Source organism: Zosterops lateralis (assembly GCF_965231275.1).
Source record: "Zosterops lateralis genome assembly, chromosome: 15".
Lineage (NCBI taxonomy): Eukaryota > Metazoa > Chordata > Aves > Passeriformes > Zosteropidae > Zosterops > Zosterops lateralis.
In genome coordinates, this window is record NC_139775.1 from 8,932,613 (window position 1) to 8,947,234 (window position 14,622).

The 14,622-nt window shown below is 43.1% G+C and overlaps 1 protein-coding gene across 3 annotated transcripts in view; it reads left to right on the forward strand.

Annotated features, from left to right (window-relative positions):
- MYH11 (myosin heavy chain 11) overlaps positions 1-14,622 on the forward strand; it is a 52,933-nt gene continuing 38,311 nt past the window's right edge. For all 3 annotated transcript variants that reach the window (XM_083872575.1, XM_083872576.1, XM_083872577.1), the window contains exons 1-3: positions 1-79; positions 5,973-6,331; positions 10,858-11,014. In XM_083872575.1, coding sequence (XP_083728701.1) covers positions 5,990-6,331; positions 10,858-11,014 — 499 coding nt within the window. In that variant the 5' untranslated portion in view covers positions 1-79; positions 5,973-5,989. The remainder of the gene's footprint in view (positions 80-5,972; positions 6,332-10,857; positions 11,015-14,622) is intronic.

A 14,622-nucleotide genomic window follows, 5' to 3' on the forward strand; every position in this document is an offset into this window, starting at 1 on the left:
TCCAAAGACAGCAAGGACTTGGGCTGTCCCGGCTGGTGGCTGCATCTCCAACTCACTCTGCTCCCCCAATTGGACACCTGTAAGTACCACGGGGGCGAGGTCCCTGCTGGGGACAAGGCTGGGGGCTCACACTTTGGGATGGGGAGTGTGGCAAGTTAACTCTTCCTCTGCTCCGCAAATGTCTTCAGAGCATTAACCTGCAGATGGGAACAGACTTACCAGGCGATTTATCCTGGTTTGTGTGTTACTGGCTGGGTTCTGCTTAAAATGCATGGAGAATGTGCATGCCTGAAAGTGGGCACGGATGTTCTAGCCTGCTCCTAGTCACTGCTAACACTGCCACTGCTGGGGCGAGCCTGAGGGACAGCAGCTGCAGGGAAGGAGTCATGCAGAAAGGTGCAGGGCAGTGCAGGTGTCACATGTACCTGCTGCAGGCAACCATCACCCGGGCATCTGGGAATGAAAAACCTGAGCTGCTTTAAGTGTTCCTAACACCTCAGTCCTAATAAAGGGCTGTTGAAAGAAAGTGCAACCAAATAAAACACCAGGTCATCAGCAGTTTGTTCTTTAAACAGGAAAAATGCTTTAAAATTAGAAGGAATGGAATCATTTTACGTAAATGCCCCAGCAGTACATATATATGTTTTTAATATGCTGGGAACAAATTTGAAGCAAAACTAATCTGACAATTTACTGAACTACAGTAATTTCAAAGGTGACATGCCTTTTTTAGAAATGCAAAAGAAGGCAACAAACTTCTCAGAAAATCCCGTCAGTAAATTAAGAGGACAGTAGATGGCAGTGCAGAAAGCGGCTTCAGCTCCATCCCAGGGGTTCACGGGTTTCTTTCACTTATATGTTTGTGTGTCTGTGCCTGTGTGCATGCACACCTGTAAAAATGTTGATATTTACGGGAAAGGCATATATATTTGCATAATTAAGAAGCATCATGAGATATTTTCAGTATAAGAGAAATCAGAAGGGTTGTCATTATCTAATACATACAGATTAGTAGAACTTTTTCTAAAATACACTTGTTGAAGAACAAGCCTACGTTGTCCTTCACTCCCAGCTTTGCCCTGACAGGCAGTTTTGCAGCAGGATTATCTGGATGGACTGACTTGCTGAAACTCTCCAAGTTCCCCCCTCCCTCAAGCCACTCAGGGGCTGAACAGATGAACCCCCAAGAGCAAAGCTCTGATTAAATTGTCACTTCAGTTTAGTGCCCATTCTGTCCTGGCCATGTTCGCTTGGATGTAAACAATGAATTTTATTATCTCATTTGCAATTGACACACTAGTCCCTAAAAGGTATTTGTTTTGAATTTGTTATCATTACATTTTTGCGGAACGGAGAGTATTGAGCAGAACATCTCCATAAAAGGCAGTGTGGGGATGTATGCAGAGATCCCAATGCTTTGGAAATCACCGAGACTTCTTAGTTGCAAAGCTGATGGCTTTTATGCATGGTGATTTTAGGAGAAGGCAAGAGCTAGAGACAGCTTTCTTTTTCAAAGTCCAGTTAAATTATGGATTATTTGTGAATTATGATCAATATACAGAATTTGATTTAGTTAACAGAATGATATTACAAGAATTTGAAATAGCTCGTATTTTCCAGATGAAGGAAATCTATCCCTTTTTTTTTTCTTTCTTTTTTGATTTTTACAGTTTATAACACTGGCAATAACTAGGGCAAATTTCTTTTGAAAATTAGAAAATGAATCAAGTGTTTAGTCAGAGTTATGTAGTAACCCACACTAACAAAGGTGAGAAGACTTCATTATAAGCTGAGGCACTTACAGACAACTTGATTGAAGTATATGGAGAATGCATTACCAAGAAATGGTGAAAGGCCAGGAGGGATCAATAGCAGTGCTTGTGATAAAGCTGTCAGTGCTGGGGAATTCCAGTTCCCAGATGAAGGTCATAGGATTCACCCCTAGATTATCTTTTGATTATCTTTTTTTCCAACCGGTGCTCAGTTGGATGATTCAGTCAAGTACTGGCAAAGTAAAAGATAAGGAAACTGGAAAGTTCATAGTCAAGAATTACAGTAGCCTAAGAAATGCAGTTTCAGTCAAGAGCAGGTTACTGCTAAATTCTTCCATCAGGAACTACTCATGAGAGCAGGATTTGGGTTTTGAAAATAGTTGGTTATATGTTTTTCTGTTGCAGTAATTATTCCCTGTACAGATGTGATACGGCTTTATATTGACCTGTACATCCTGCAGAGGAAGGGAGAAGTGTCCTTTATCTTTTCCTTAGGAGAATAGCAGTCCCTCCAAGCTCTGACTCAGGATGCAATTCTGCTTGGCCAATAACCTTTTAATTGAAGTGCACTTCCTGGGAATATTTATATTTCATCCTTGAAATAATATACTCAGGATAAACTAGTTATAAAGACAGCATTCAGCTTCTGTCATTAACATGAAAAGGGAAAAGACAGTGAAGATTAGCCAGATATCTCCATAGTGGGACAGCAGACAGAGGAACAGACTGAGCTCTGGAAGTATCCATGTATGTTTGTGTGTTAGACAAGTACAACAAATGGATCAGGTCAGGTGTAATTTGGCACAATTCTAAGGCAAGAAACTTCCTATTGATGGTATTTTTGTGATTGCTTTTCCTCCTCCCATTCTCAGGATAACTCACCTCTGGATATATAAAGTGTGTACTCTTGTACATGATTTGGGCTAAATGGATGAGAACCTCCTCCCACCTCTTGCACATGGATAGGGCTCTCCATTTCTCTCAGCCAGTCCTATGGGTGAAACCCAGGAACCGCCTAAGGAGTAAAATTTGCTTTCCCCTGCTTTTGCATGGGTCAAATTTGCTTTTGCCATGCTTTTGCGTGGGAATGCTCTCAGCAGGCAGTAAGGAGTCTTTCCCCTTGGACCATTTCCCCAGTATCAATCACATACTGGCCCAGTGCAGACTTGATCAAAGATGGACCAAAAGATACAGTGCCAATTATTAATCAGAAAGCTTCAGCATCTCATTAGTAGCTCATTAGTCTTCACTAGGACAAATTTAGTTGCGTTTGTGGAGCTTATATTCTACCCCTTCAATTCAGATGGAAGACCTTCCTTTATAATGAAAATGAATGGTGGACATTAATAAATAATTTCAATTATTAATAGCCATTAATCCACATTTCCTAACTGCATTTCCTTTTTTACTGCAGTGATAGTCAGAAGCTGCTAAAACTTTATCCTTAGATTCCAGAGGTTCAGTCATTAAAATTTCTTTTCACATAAATCCATGTTTTCTCCTCATTGTGTTTCAGAGGAGTTCTGGGATCCAGCTCAGACTGTCTATTCACTAGTTCTTGTAGGAGATCTATTCTTACCATATTCAAACTAGTCCCAGTGTTTGGATCTAGGGAATAAGAACCTGTATTTCCAAGTTCATTCCTTCTTATATACCTTCCAAATGGATCTTGCTTTGAAAAAGATTGGCTTTAAAACTTTCTGCACCTCACTTTGTACATACAGGAAGAAGTAGGAGAATGTAGTCAAATCCAGACAGCTCTCAGTTTCATGCTAGAATCTGTGGAAGATGTTTTTGACTTAGCATGTAACAAAGAAAGGAACTTTTCCTTGATCCTTGGGCAATAGAACAGACAAACCTCTGGGATGTCCCACTGTGACATGTTTTGTAACAGGCCAACAGTTTTAGCTATGGTTGGGTTTTTGAGGTGGATGGTCAGGATGATTTGGCAGTTTGATTTTCATCATCATTTTCTGTGGGCAGCCTCAGAATAGCAGGGTTTGACCCCATAAATCTCAGCTCTGCACTTCAGTCTCGTTTTTGGTGTTTCTGACAGCAGTACCTAACTCCAATTGACATAAAAGTGCTGTCACCTGGCATTTAGCCACAGGCAGCACTATCCAACCCTTCTGATGCTTCAGCATGGCCATCCAGCTCTTTTCTGGGCACAGGATGGGCTGAAATCCCCATCTCCACTGCTGCAGCAGTTCCTCCCAGGCTGCTGGGGCAGTGGGGTGGAGAAGGTGCCCTGCCTGTTGCCCCAGCATTGGGAGAGGCCAGGGCAGCTCCTGCTGCTCCCTGAGCCCCGGGGGCTGCAGCCCTGGGGATGGGGCAGTGCTTCCACAGCTTCCCCCCGCAGCCGCCAGCTGGAGAGCTCCTCTGCAGAGAATACCATCTCCATTATTGGAACTGTGTGCCTCTACCAGCCCTCTTGGCAGCCAGAGAGCATTTTCTGCCTTAATCCACACAGAGGTCAAATAGTTTCCTCTTGCTCTCTTCCAAGAATCTCCTGGGAGCGAGCAGAGCACCACATCTTGCAGATGCTCCCTCACAGAGCCTCGACAGTGGGGAACCCTGCTCAGGGGCCAGTGGCAGTGCACAGGGTCTCTCTCACACCTTGCACCTTCAGGGATTGTCTATCTGGGCAAATTTTCCTCTTTGGGGTTTCCAGTCAAGGCTCTAGAACAAGCACATTTAGCTTTTTTTTTTTTTTTTTTTTTTTTTTTTTTTTTTTTTTTTTAAAGACAAGACAATTATCAAGGGAGTTTAAAGAGCTGGGACATCTAATTTCCACTGAATTTTAGTGGAATATCATCTAACCTTCTTAGGCAACCCTAAAAATTCCTAGTTTTGTTTTTAATCTTTATGTCACCTTCTGTCACCTTCTGCATGATCCATGTTTCCTTCTCAGAGCCCTCAGAGAGTGTGGCCTTGCAAAAAAACCTTAATCTGTGGGAAGGTTTCAGGGACAAATATTTGGAAAGCAAGCTCTGATACTCCCAGAGCACAGGGTGTCCATTTGGCTACATACCACAGAGCTTGGTTGTTACAAATTTTGTCCTGCTTAGGGGTTGACTGCTGACATCTTTAGTGGTCAGTTCTCCAAGCTCCCTCCAGATTCATGTTTGTTTGAATGCTGTAAATACTAAATTCATTCTCAATAAGGAAAAGAAACAGCGTCTGTCTCCCAGAGATGTTTTTCTTGGGCACACACTCTTTGTAGCTCCTCCCCAGCTCTCCTCTCTGCACAGCAGGTTTCCCAAAGCAGCACACTCTTTTTGCCCTGGAGCAAACCACAAATCCTCTGTGTATACTCCCTCCTTCATTTAGACCTGTGTCCCCCTGGGATAGAGAAGAATACTCACAAAGCTCCAGCATGATCAGCACTGATCTTGCAGCCACATCCAGACTTCAGTGGCCAGAGCAGGAGAGCAGCTGCCCCTGTCTCAGCACTGTGCAAAGCAGCCTTAACTCTCCCCTGGCTCTCATCTGTGGGGCAGATACACCCAGCTGCTTTACCCATGTGTGACTGCATGACACAGATGCATCACTCTTCCACTCTGAGCATCGTGGTTCACAGTATCTTTTAGCTGAGGCAATTTCCAGGCTTGTTTCATTTCTTCTCTCTCTCATGTGATAGACAGTCACCCTTTATAAATGATCAGTTCCTACTGTCTGACCCATGGGGAGGGGCTAACCCTAAATTATTTCTCCTTAACCAGCAGTATTGGCAACATTTTTTCCTGCTTTTTCTGTTGATCTTGTCTTAATCTTATTCTTCTCCAAATGAATTGGTATTAAGTGATTGGAAATAGTCCTTTGCGAGAAAGGTTCATTTCTGTCCTTGCTGGAACACAGCCTGGGAACCATTCTTCTACTGTTTATTTCATTATTGCACTGATATTTCAGTATGCACCCAACAGCGTTTGAGTGATGGGAAATTTTGTCTTTGTCTGAATTCAATTAACTTTGTGATGGGCAAGAGCTGAGGCTGCAGGAAGGTGTTCAGGTCCTGGTGCAGTTCTGACAGTCTCACTGCACAGACACTAAGCACCCACATGGAAATGTGAGATATGACACAGGACCTATAATGCTTTGGACCTACCACATGGCAGATTTGACAAATGTGTTTTGTCTGGAACATCTCCACATTTGCCTTCCTTGACCCCTTTAAAGCAGAATATTTTGCTTCCTCAACAGGTGTCTGCTGAGTCAAAATGGCTCAAAAACCCCTCAGCGATGATGAGAAATTCCTCTTTGTGGACAAAAACTTCATCAATAACCCACTTGCCCAGGCTGACTGGTCAGCAAAGAAACTGGTTTGGATTCCATCAGAGAAACATGGATTTGAAGCAGCAAGTATCAAGGAAGAGAAAGGGGATGAGGTGACAGTTGAACTGGCAGAAAATGGAAAGAAAGTGACACTGAGCAAGGATGACATCCAGAAGATGAACCCTCCAAAGTTCTCCAAAGTGGAGGACATGGCAGAGCTGACTTGCCTCAATGAAGCTTCTGTGCTGCACAATCTAAGGGAGAGATACTTCTCAGGTCTAATTTATGTGAGTAGACCCAAACACAGGCAGAGCATTTCCTATTGCATGTGGCCATGTCCATGTCCCACTGTCTGGGAAACAGGCTTTGGGTAACACTGCCATGCAAGTACTAACCCCAGCAATGGCATCCTAACCCAAAAATATTTTAAATTCACTTTATTCCCCATGGTTCTCCTGCTTCTTTGATAATTGCTTCTTTAGTTAAGTAAATTAAAACACATGAAAGTTTCTTCTTCTAAATTTATAGAGTCTGAAAGAATATTGTTGGCTTGGAAATTACTCTGTAATAAGGGAACAAAACTGAGTCCTGCTGTTTGGGGGGGAAAAATCACAGAGATTTTTAAATTGATTCAGTGCAAACTTAAACAATTTTCCAATAACTTGCAAAAATAGTGTACAGAAAAGGCAAATCATGCAGGTTTTTCTCAGACAAAACTCCCACTGAAAGGCAGCTGAAAAGTTCTGGTTTGGTGGTGCTGGACTTAAACCTTATGTGTGGATAAAGGGACAAACTCACTGGAATTCAAGCAAGAGTACTTGCATGTACCAGTGTGTCACTGAAGCAAAGCCATGCATCCTCTAAACCTTTTTGTCCCTCATGTTCATCAAGTTACAGGTCAGACAAGCTGGGACAATTTATAATTTTTCTATGTTCGTGTGAGTTATAGCAAGATTATTCTGTCTCTCAGTCCTCACAAGTACATTAACACAAGAATATTTTGACATTGATAACCCTGTAATCTATCCACATCAACAATTAGCAAACAGCACAGTAAGAAAGCCCAAAACTTTCCCAAGGAATTTAGCTGTTATCTTTGATTTTACATGAGGGATCCCTCTGCTGTGCTGCAGAAAAGTTATCTACAGTTTCAATCTATGAAAATTTTACTTGCATGACAGACCACTGATGAGTGAAAGAAAGTAGAGAGCTTAAGCAGAAACAGTAGTCAAGGTCTTATAACTAATATGAGGGATGCTAAATTGGAAAGTAAGAAATGAAGCAGAAAATAGGATAGTTATATGGACTACAACAAAGGAACTCCTTACTTGTTATGCATAACTTCAAAGAGCTAAGCTCAAGATCTTTCCTTCAGGAATGTACTAAAATGCACATTATCAACTTCCTGATAGAAGCTAGACTTCCCATCTTTTTGTTGTTTGAGTATATTGGATTTTAAGTTTGCAGGTGAACATGTGGACCCATGTGCTATTATATCAGAACATGCAGCCCTAATTATTAAAATAGATTTTTTTTTTCTGAAAGTGTTCTGCATTGTTGGAAGAAATAAAAGAATTAGTAGAAGGTTAGTGGGATAAAATGGGCGATTGGGTATTTCTTTGTTGTTGTTCTCAGCAGCACTTTGCACAGCTGTTCCAGGGTTTCCATTATGTTTACTTTATGGAATTTTCACTTTCTACAGAAAGAGGAAGTTAATTTCCAAGAGTGGGTAATGCAATTAGAAATCAAAGAGTTTTTCATGGAGGCAAAAATGGAAGTGTACACAAGAAAAGTGTACTTTTCTTGACAAAGAAAAATTAAGTTTTCTTTGTCAAGAGGAGAGACTTTAAGATTGGAAAAGATTCAGAGACATTAATTTGACTTGTAGTGCAACAAGTTATTTGTATTTTCAGTAAGCAAAACCTGCTTGAAGCTGCCCAACTTTACACAGCGCTGCCCTACTAATGTTGTCATACCTTTTTAAAAACAGAGGGGGCCTCTAAGGAGAATTTGAGTCTCACCCACTTGCAAAGCTAACTGTAAACTGTAAACTACCATCTCCTGGCTTTGCCATGTGTTGCCTAATTTGCATCCCTTGGAGTCCCACACATTCAAAGAAAACATGACCTCAACATTTTTCTCTCCAGAGCATTGCTGACGCAAATGGGGATTCCCAAATCTGCTAAAGAAAAATAATCAATCTAACTGGGAAAAAAAAAAAAAAAGCATCTCCCCCTTGCAATTTGCATTCAATATTATTAAATAAAAAGATTCAGTGCAGAAGTTCACAGGGTGACTGCACACTAGAAAAACACCCTGGCCTTTTGCTTCATCACAGAGAATTAAGATAGAAAGGCAAGAAGAAACATGAGCCACTAACTCATGTTTCACATTGCTCAGAACAAAAAGAACCTTCTTTATCCACACACAAATTACACCAAAAATTATAATATAAGCATGAAAAACACAGGAGTCCAACTTCAGTGGATTTGAGAGTAGAATCAAGTTCTTTTTGGTATTCATAGGCACTACTTGTTCAGTCTTCACTTAACAGTGAAAAATGCTCTCTTTGATACATAAAGCTAAATATGCATATTGGAACTGAGTTGGACTCTTCTGCCCACATGTAGATATTTACAATGCAGATGTGTATTTGTGCCAGTCTCTTGTAAATACCCAGCAGCAGCTGAGGTCTGAGGGATACACAAGCTCAGCACTCCCTTGGAAGTATCCCTAAGATATTTTAGATGTTCTGTTGTTCCTCCAGATCCTCTGGGGAGAGATTCAGCTGGGGGTCCCCCTCTCTAGCCAGGCTGTGCCCCAGGGAGGATTTAAGGCATGGAACCTCCAGTGCCCTCCCTTTCAATCACACACCTGGCCATGTCAAAACATCATTTATATTACCCTAGCTCCCCCAAATCCTTGCAAAGCTGACACCTAGAGCTACAATCAGCCCAAAAAAGAGAGCTTCATTAAATTTCCTGAGCTGACAAATCATATCAGTCACAGTCCAGTTAGAAATGAGGGTTCTTGAAATTCATCAGCTCCAGCTTTTGCTCTGCCTTAATTCCCTGCTTCTTGTGCCTCAAAATTAGTTCTTCAAAGGCATGTTACTGTGTGCCTGGGTGTGCAAACAGCCCTGCATGTGGGAAGTCAGGAAACGCCTGGAAATCTCAGGGAAAGGAGGCCCAAATAATTTCCTTGTTTTCCTCTCCTAATTTTTTACTTGGGTGGGGATGATTAGTTGAGTGTGTACAGCAAATCTATTTATACTCTTAAAAAATATCTTGCTGTCCTTTCTGCAAGGTGGTGGCCATTCTAGGATAAAACTGTCACTTTTCAAGCGTGTTATCCTGGCCACACTAAAATTCATTTTGCCAGGAGCAGCACAGTTTCATTCTGACATCCCACGGCAATGAAAATCCAGCCTGAGGAATATCCTCCACACCAAGGGGCTCAGCCTGGGGATGCAGAGAAGTGGCGAGGATTTGAGCTGGGTTTTCTCGGGCTGAGCTGTCGGTGCCCGCAGGCAGCGGAGCAGCCCAGATGTGGCTGCACAGCTGGAGCAGCCCCGAGTGCTCAATACCATATAAAGTGCTCCGGCTTTGCCGGGCCGTGCTGGGCCTTGCCTATTATGGTCAGGAAAGGGAAATCCTTGTGCCTGGAGGCTCCCGGTGCCCGGGGAGCACCGGCTGCAGGGCTCTTCTGCACGCACATGGCAACAAAATCAAATCAATCAGAATAAAAAACCAAATTAAAAACCAACCAAACCCTTCTGCCTATGTCAGAAACAGCACAGTTCCATTTTTTTTTTCTTTTTTTTTTTTTTCTCCCCCATAGGGCGGTTTAAATATCACAATATTCCTGTTATTGTGTTCTCATAACTTGGGTGGTTTGGGTTTTTTTGTTATTTGGGGAGTATAAATTTTCTTTTTTTTTTTTAATTAAATACCCTTGCAAATTTCTTACTTTTAGCAACTGTTTGGGAAATATGGCTCTTTATCTGTTATTGTATGGTATTATTTCTGGCCCAGGTCAATTGCTAGAATATTTAGAAATAAAGGAAAAATAAAACCTAACTAACTAACTAAATAAAAACCTAAGAAAGCATCTGGATTAACACCTATCAGCTAGCAGCCAATATTCTCATTTAGCTATATCTTTCTTATATTAATAACTTCATTATTTTCTAAACAAATCACATTTTTTCTTTAAGTTTCCTGCAGAAATAGTCGTGTGTAGTGAAGGCATGATTAGTCTCTCAAGGCATCTATTTGGAACCTGAGCCATTTTTTAAGGACTTTCATCAATCATTGTTACATGGTATTCACAGAAGCTTTTTTGAAAAAAAAACTCTTCAAACATCAATCCAAGCTTCTTACCAAGGATCTCATTTTCCAAAGTTTGATGCTTACGTGAGCAGATATTTATATCATATTCTAATAAGAAAATGCACCTATAAAGAAATATTAATCATTACAATTGTTAAATTGTTGTTATCACTTACGTGTGACGAGGGTATGGATTATGTTATTATACTTAAAATAACTGAAGTTAAGGAGTTCTAACATCAGATCACGGTGTTTCTACAGATTGTTAAATTCACCTACTTTCTAGCAGCTCACTTATTATAGAGATAACAATTTGTGCACTTAGGAACCCCCCATACACACACATTCAGAAAATCCTTGCTACATTTGTTACCCTGGGCAGAATCACTAAAATCCCATTAATCCAACGCAGCCGACGCAGCCGTCTCCCAACGTGGGCATGGTACATGATGTTAAACCCATCTTTAATTTGAATTTTGCAGACTTACTCGGGTCTCTTCTGCGTTGTGATCAACCCCTACAAGCAGCTGCCCATCTACTCAGAGAAGATCATTGACATGTACAAGGGCAAGAAGAGGCACGAGATGCCGCCGCACATCTACGCCATCGCCGACACGGCCTACAGGAGCATGCTGCAAGGTAGGACAGCCCAGCCTGGGCTGCCCCTCTGCCCTGAGCTGCCACACACACCTGGGAGCTCCACACGGGCCCCCATGAGCACCCAGCCAGTGAAGGGCTCTCACAGAGGGCTGCGCTGCCTTTCTAGAAGTTTCAGAGGAATTCTTTGGCAGAAGCAGCGGTCCACAAACACTGTGACTCAAAAAGGAAAAACAATCCTTTTACCCATCTGTGTCGAGGCATGTGGGAAGGTTTCAAAGTCGAGCAAATAGTTTTGGCAAATACGGGCATGGAAAATGCTCCCTCTGCAGCAGTGGAGGCTGTTCCAAAGTTAGCAGTGAGCTCTGCTGGATCTGTCGGCATCGCTGCTCTCTGCCCCCAGCAAAGCAAAGATTCAGACTGGGGTTTTGGGGCTGCTTTCCCTACAGCCTGATGTCTTGAACCCTGAGTGAGATGGGCTCTGTTTTCCAGCTGCTCCAATGAGCAATGGTAAAGCATTCGGGCCCCAAAGGGTGCAAACAAGCCCCCAAAATTCACAGTGCTCTCCTCCTCCTGCAGCCACTTCTGACAGACTGAGGGGATTTTTTTCTAAGGAAAACCATCATTTGAGGATGGAAAAGCTAAAGTGATGGATATAGGAGGCTGCAACACCTCCAGACTACAGAGCATGACCAGGTGCCATTTCACATCAACCTGGGGTGATACAGGAAACCAGGAGCTCTACAAAATATTTTGAAGTTTATATGCCCTCATAAGGACCCTGACCCTACAGAAATTCCAGCTGACAGCTAGGGCTCAGCAAGATTCACAGGCTTGGCCCTAAAATTTAGGGCTCCCCAGGATTAGGACTTTTTTCCTTCCTATGGCTTATATGACATTTCTTTTCTGGAACTATTTCTATTCTTTTATTTAAGTGCATCCCAGAAGGCAGAGCTACAGTGCAGCAGAGGAGGGCCAATAAAGCAACAAAAATATCCCAAAAACAGATCTTCCTACACACTATGTGATATAATCATAGTTATAAAAAACTTACTTGGCAGGAGGTCATCCCACTAAGCCACAGTCACATATCTGTGCTCCAGCTTCCCTCCTGAGCCCTGTGCTCTGCATTCAGCACTGTCCAGGGCTCTCAGCAGGCCCTGAAGCCATTCCTCCCTCTGATCCTCTATTTAAGCAGCAAGCCTTGAGGGGAGATCTGAAAGAAGCTCCTGGCTCCTGCAGACCATCAGCAGTTGTGCAGGGTGCTGAACTTGTCTCTAGAAATGAAGTGGGGGGGCGGAAATAGAAAAGGGCTATAAGCTATCTGTAGGAAAGAGAAAAAAAACCCACCATATGACTGCAGCCTAGGCTGAAACAGAATTGTCTTGTCCTGACAATACATGAGTTTTCTGCCTAAAGTGAAGCTAAGCTCAGCACAGATGAGCCTGATCCAAGCAGCACAGGGATGTCTCCCACTCCTCTCTCTGTCTCCTGTCCCTCCCAGCGCGTTGTCCTGAGCAGTGGGAGGCCACTGGAGCTGGTTTGCCCTAAGAACAGTTTGGTTTGCACTTAGAACAGTTCAGCTGGGTTCAGCTGTGCCTCTCAGGCTGGGTGCTGGAGGATGGAGGAAGCAGAGTGCAGGCTATTAATCAATTCACTTCATTTGGTTCCCAGAGTCATTTCCTGGCCTTACTAGCTGTCGAGGAGTTACTCCTCATTATTCATGTGCCCCCATTGCAGTTCTTCCTGACAGCAGAGAGAAGGGGGAGGGCAAATACAAAGGAGCAAGGAGGGAGTAGATGATCAGCTGAACCTTTAGGAGGATGTTCTGTCACTGCTTCCCACCCCAACCATGCACAGCTAGCATGGCAGCTGGCAAGTGGAATCACCAGAGCTCCCAGCACAAGCCCAGGACACCCACGTTTTACTTGCACATGTCATCTTGGAGCCTCTCCATCTCTGGAGAGGGCCCCAGCTGCTTTTAAAGCTGTGCTTTTGTTTGTAAAAACCTACTTGTGTTTTGTGCATAAAACTAAACCAACCCTCAAAATAACTCTGGTTATTCAGCCAAAATTCTGTTCACGTTGGAGTGGTGAAAGTGGGTGTGAACATGGTTCTGTGTGAGCACACAGCATGTATAGGCACAGAGAGCTGCAGGAGGTTGTGAGCCTATTTCCAAATGGAATATAAACAGAAATTCTTACTCATAAACATGGATCACAGCACTAAACGTTTCCCCTGTGAGAAGTCAGTACTGCTCCTTATCTGGAAACTTGCATAGTTTCTGCTTGCCAAAGTAAAATATGTTGAATGTTCATGGGACTGAGGAATTGTATTCTGGTATTTCATGACCAGGGCCACTTGGCCCAGGGCAATCAGCTTGTTCAGATGTCTCAGGGATCCTTTATCTCTTGGTGGACCAAGCCTCTGTGTCTGCAGATCCCTGGTCCTACTGCAGGTTCATCAGCTGGGAATTACAGCCCTCCACATTCTCACCCTCCGCTGTGTTGGCACAAACATCCAGCACCAAACATGAGCTGTGCACACTGCATTCCTCCTCTGCTTCAGAGACTTACTTGGTTCATGTATTCCTTAGGGATGATGTTTAACTCCCATCAAAGCTGTTCTGATAAAAACACTTAGCCACAGCTATCAGCAATCAGATAATCAGACTTTCTTCCAAATATGCAGAAAAGCTGACATCTCACAGGACACAGGAATTATCAAAGATGTTGGCCGGGCAAAGATAAAATTTCCACTTGTTTCAAGTGGTTCTGAGCATCTAAAACCCTTTTGGAAATCACAGTCATGCTGTCTCATGCTCAGCCAGGAGTGCTGGGTGTCTTGTTGAATCTGCTGATTACCATGTCACTAATGCAGCTTGATCATTGCCCAGGCACAGCCATGAATGCTCATTTCCAGCCAGAATGAGAATAAACTTTAATTGCCTTTAATCCCAAAAAATGAGAATTCTACAAGAGCATTTGTGTGTGTGTGTCCAGGAGCTGAACTGGGCCCTTCTGGCTGTGTTTACAGACTAGCTATAGATGATTACTGCTACACTTGGAGACTGCAATTCTAAAACATTTCCCCCTGCTCCTGCACCCTCTGCTCTCTCCTTTGTTTGGGGTGAAGTAGCTCCATATGGAGGGCTTGATCCCCATCCCAACCCCTGCACTGCCAGCAGCACCCTTCATGCAGAACTGCTGCAGGTGAAAGCCATCCCTGGCTCTTTGCTGTGCTGCAGTGGTTCCCCCTCCTGGGGCACAGTGTGGTCTGTGAATGCTGCTCACAGCAGCGAGGAGGAGGCACTGCAGGCAGGGAAGAGGAGCTGGAGGTGGGTGGATGTCCCTTCCTGCAGCTCTGCCAGCCTCCAGTGATGGTGCAGCTGAGACTCTGCTCAGTGAGGAGGAGTAATTCTGCTGCCTTCTGTCATCTTCCCTGCAGAAACTAACAATGAGTGATAGACAACACAAATGTCAAAAGTCATGTTATGTAGAAGTAACTAAGTTTTTCTGTAGTTGTTTAGGCCTTTATTAAGTTTTCTGGCAGTAAATCATTAGGGAGGAGATATATTACAGCTTTCTGCAGATTCAAGGAGATTATTTTCTGTGGAGACACTTTTTTATGCAAGCTTGAGTTAAAAATGG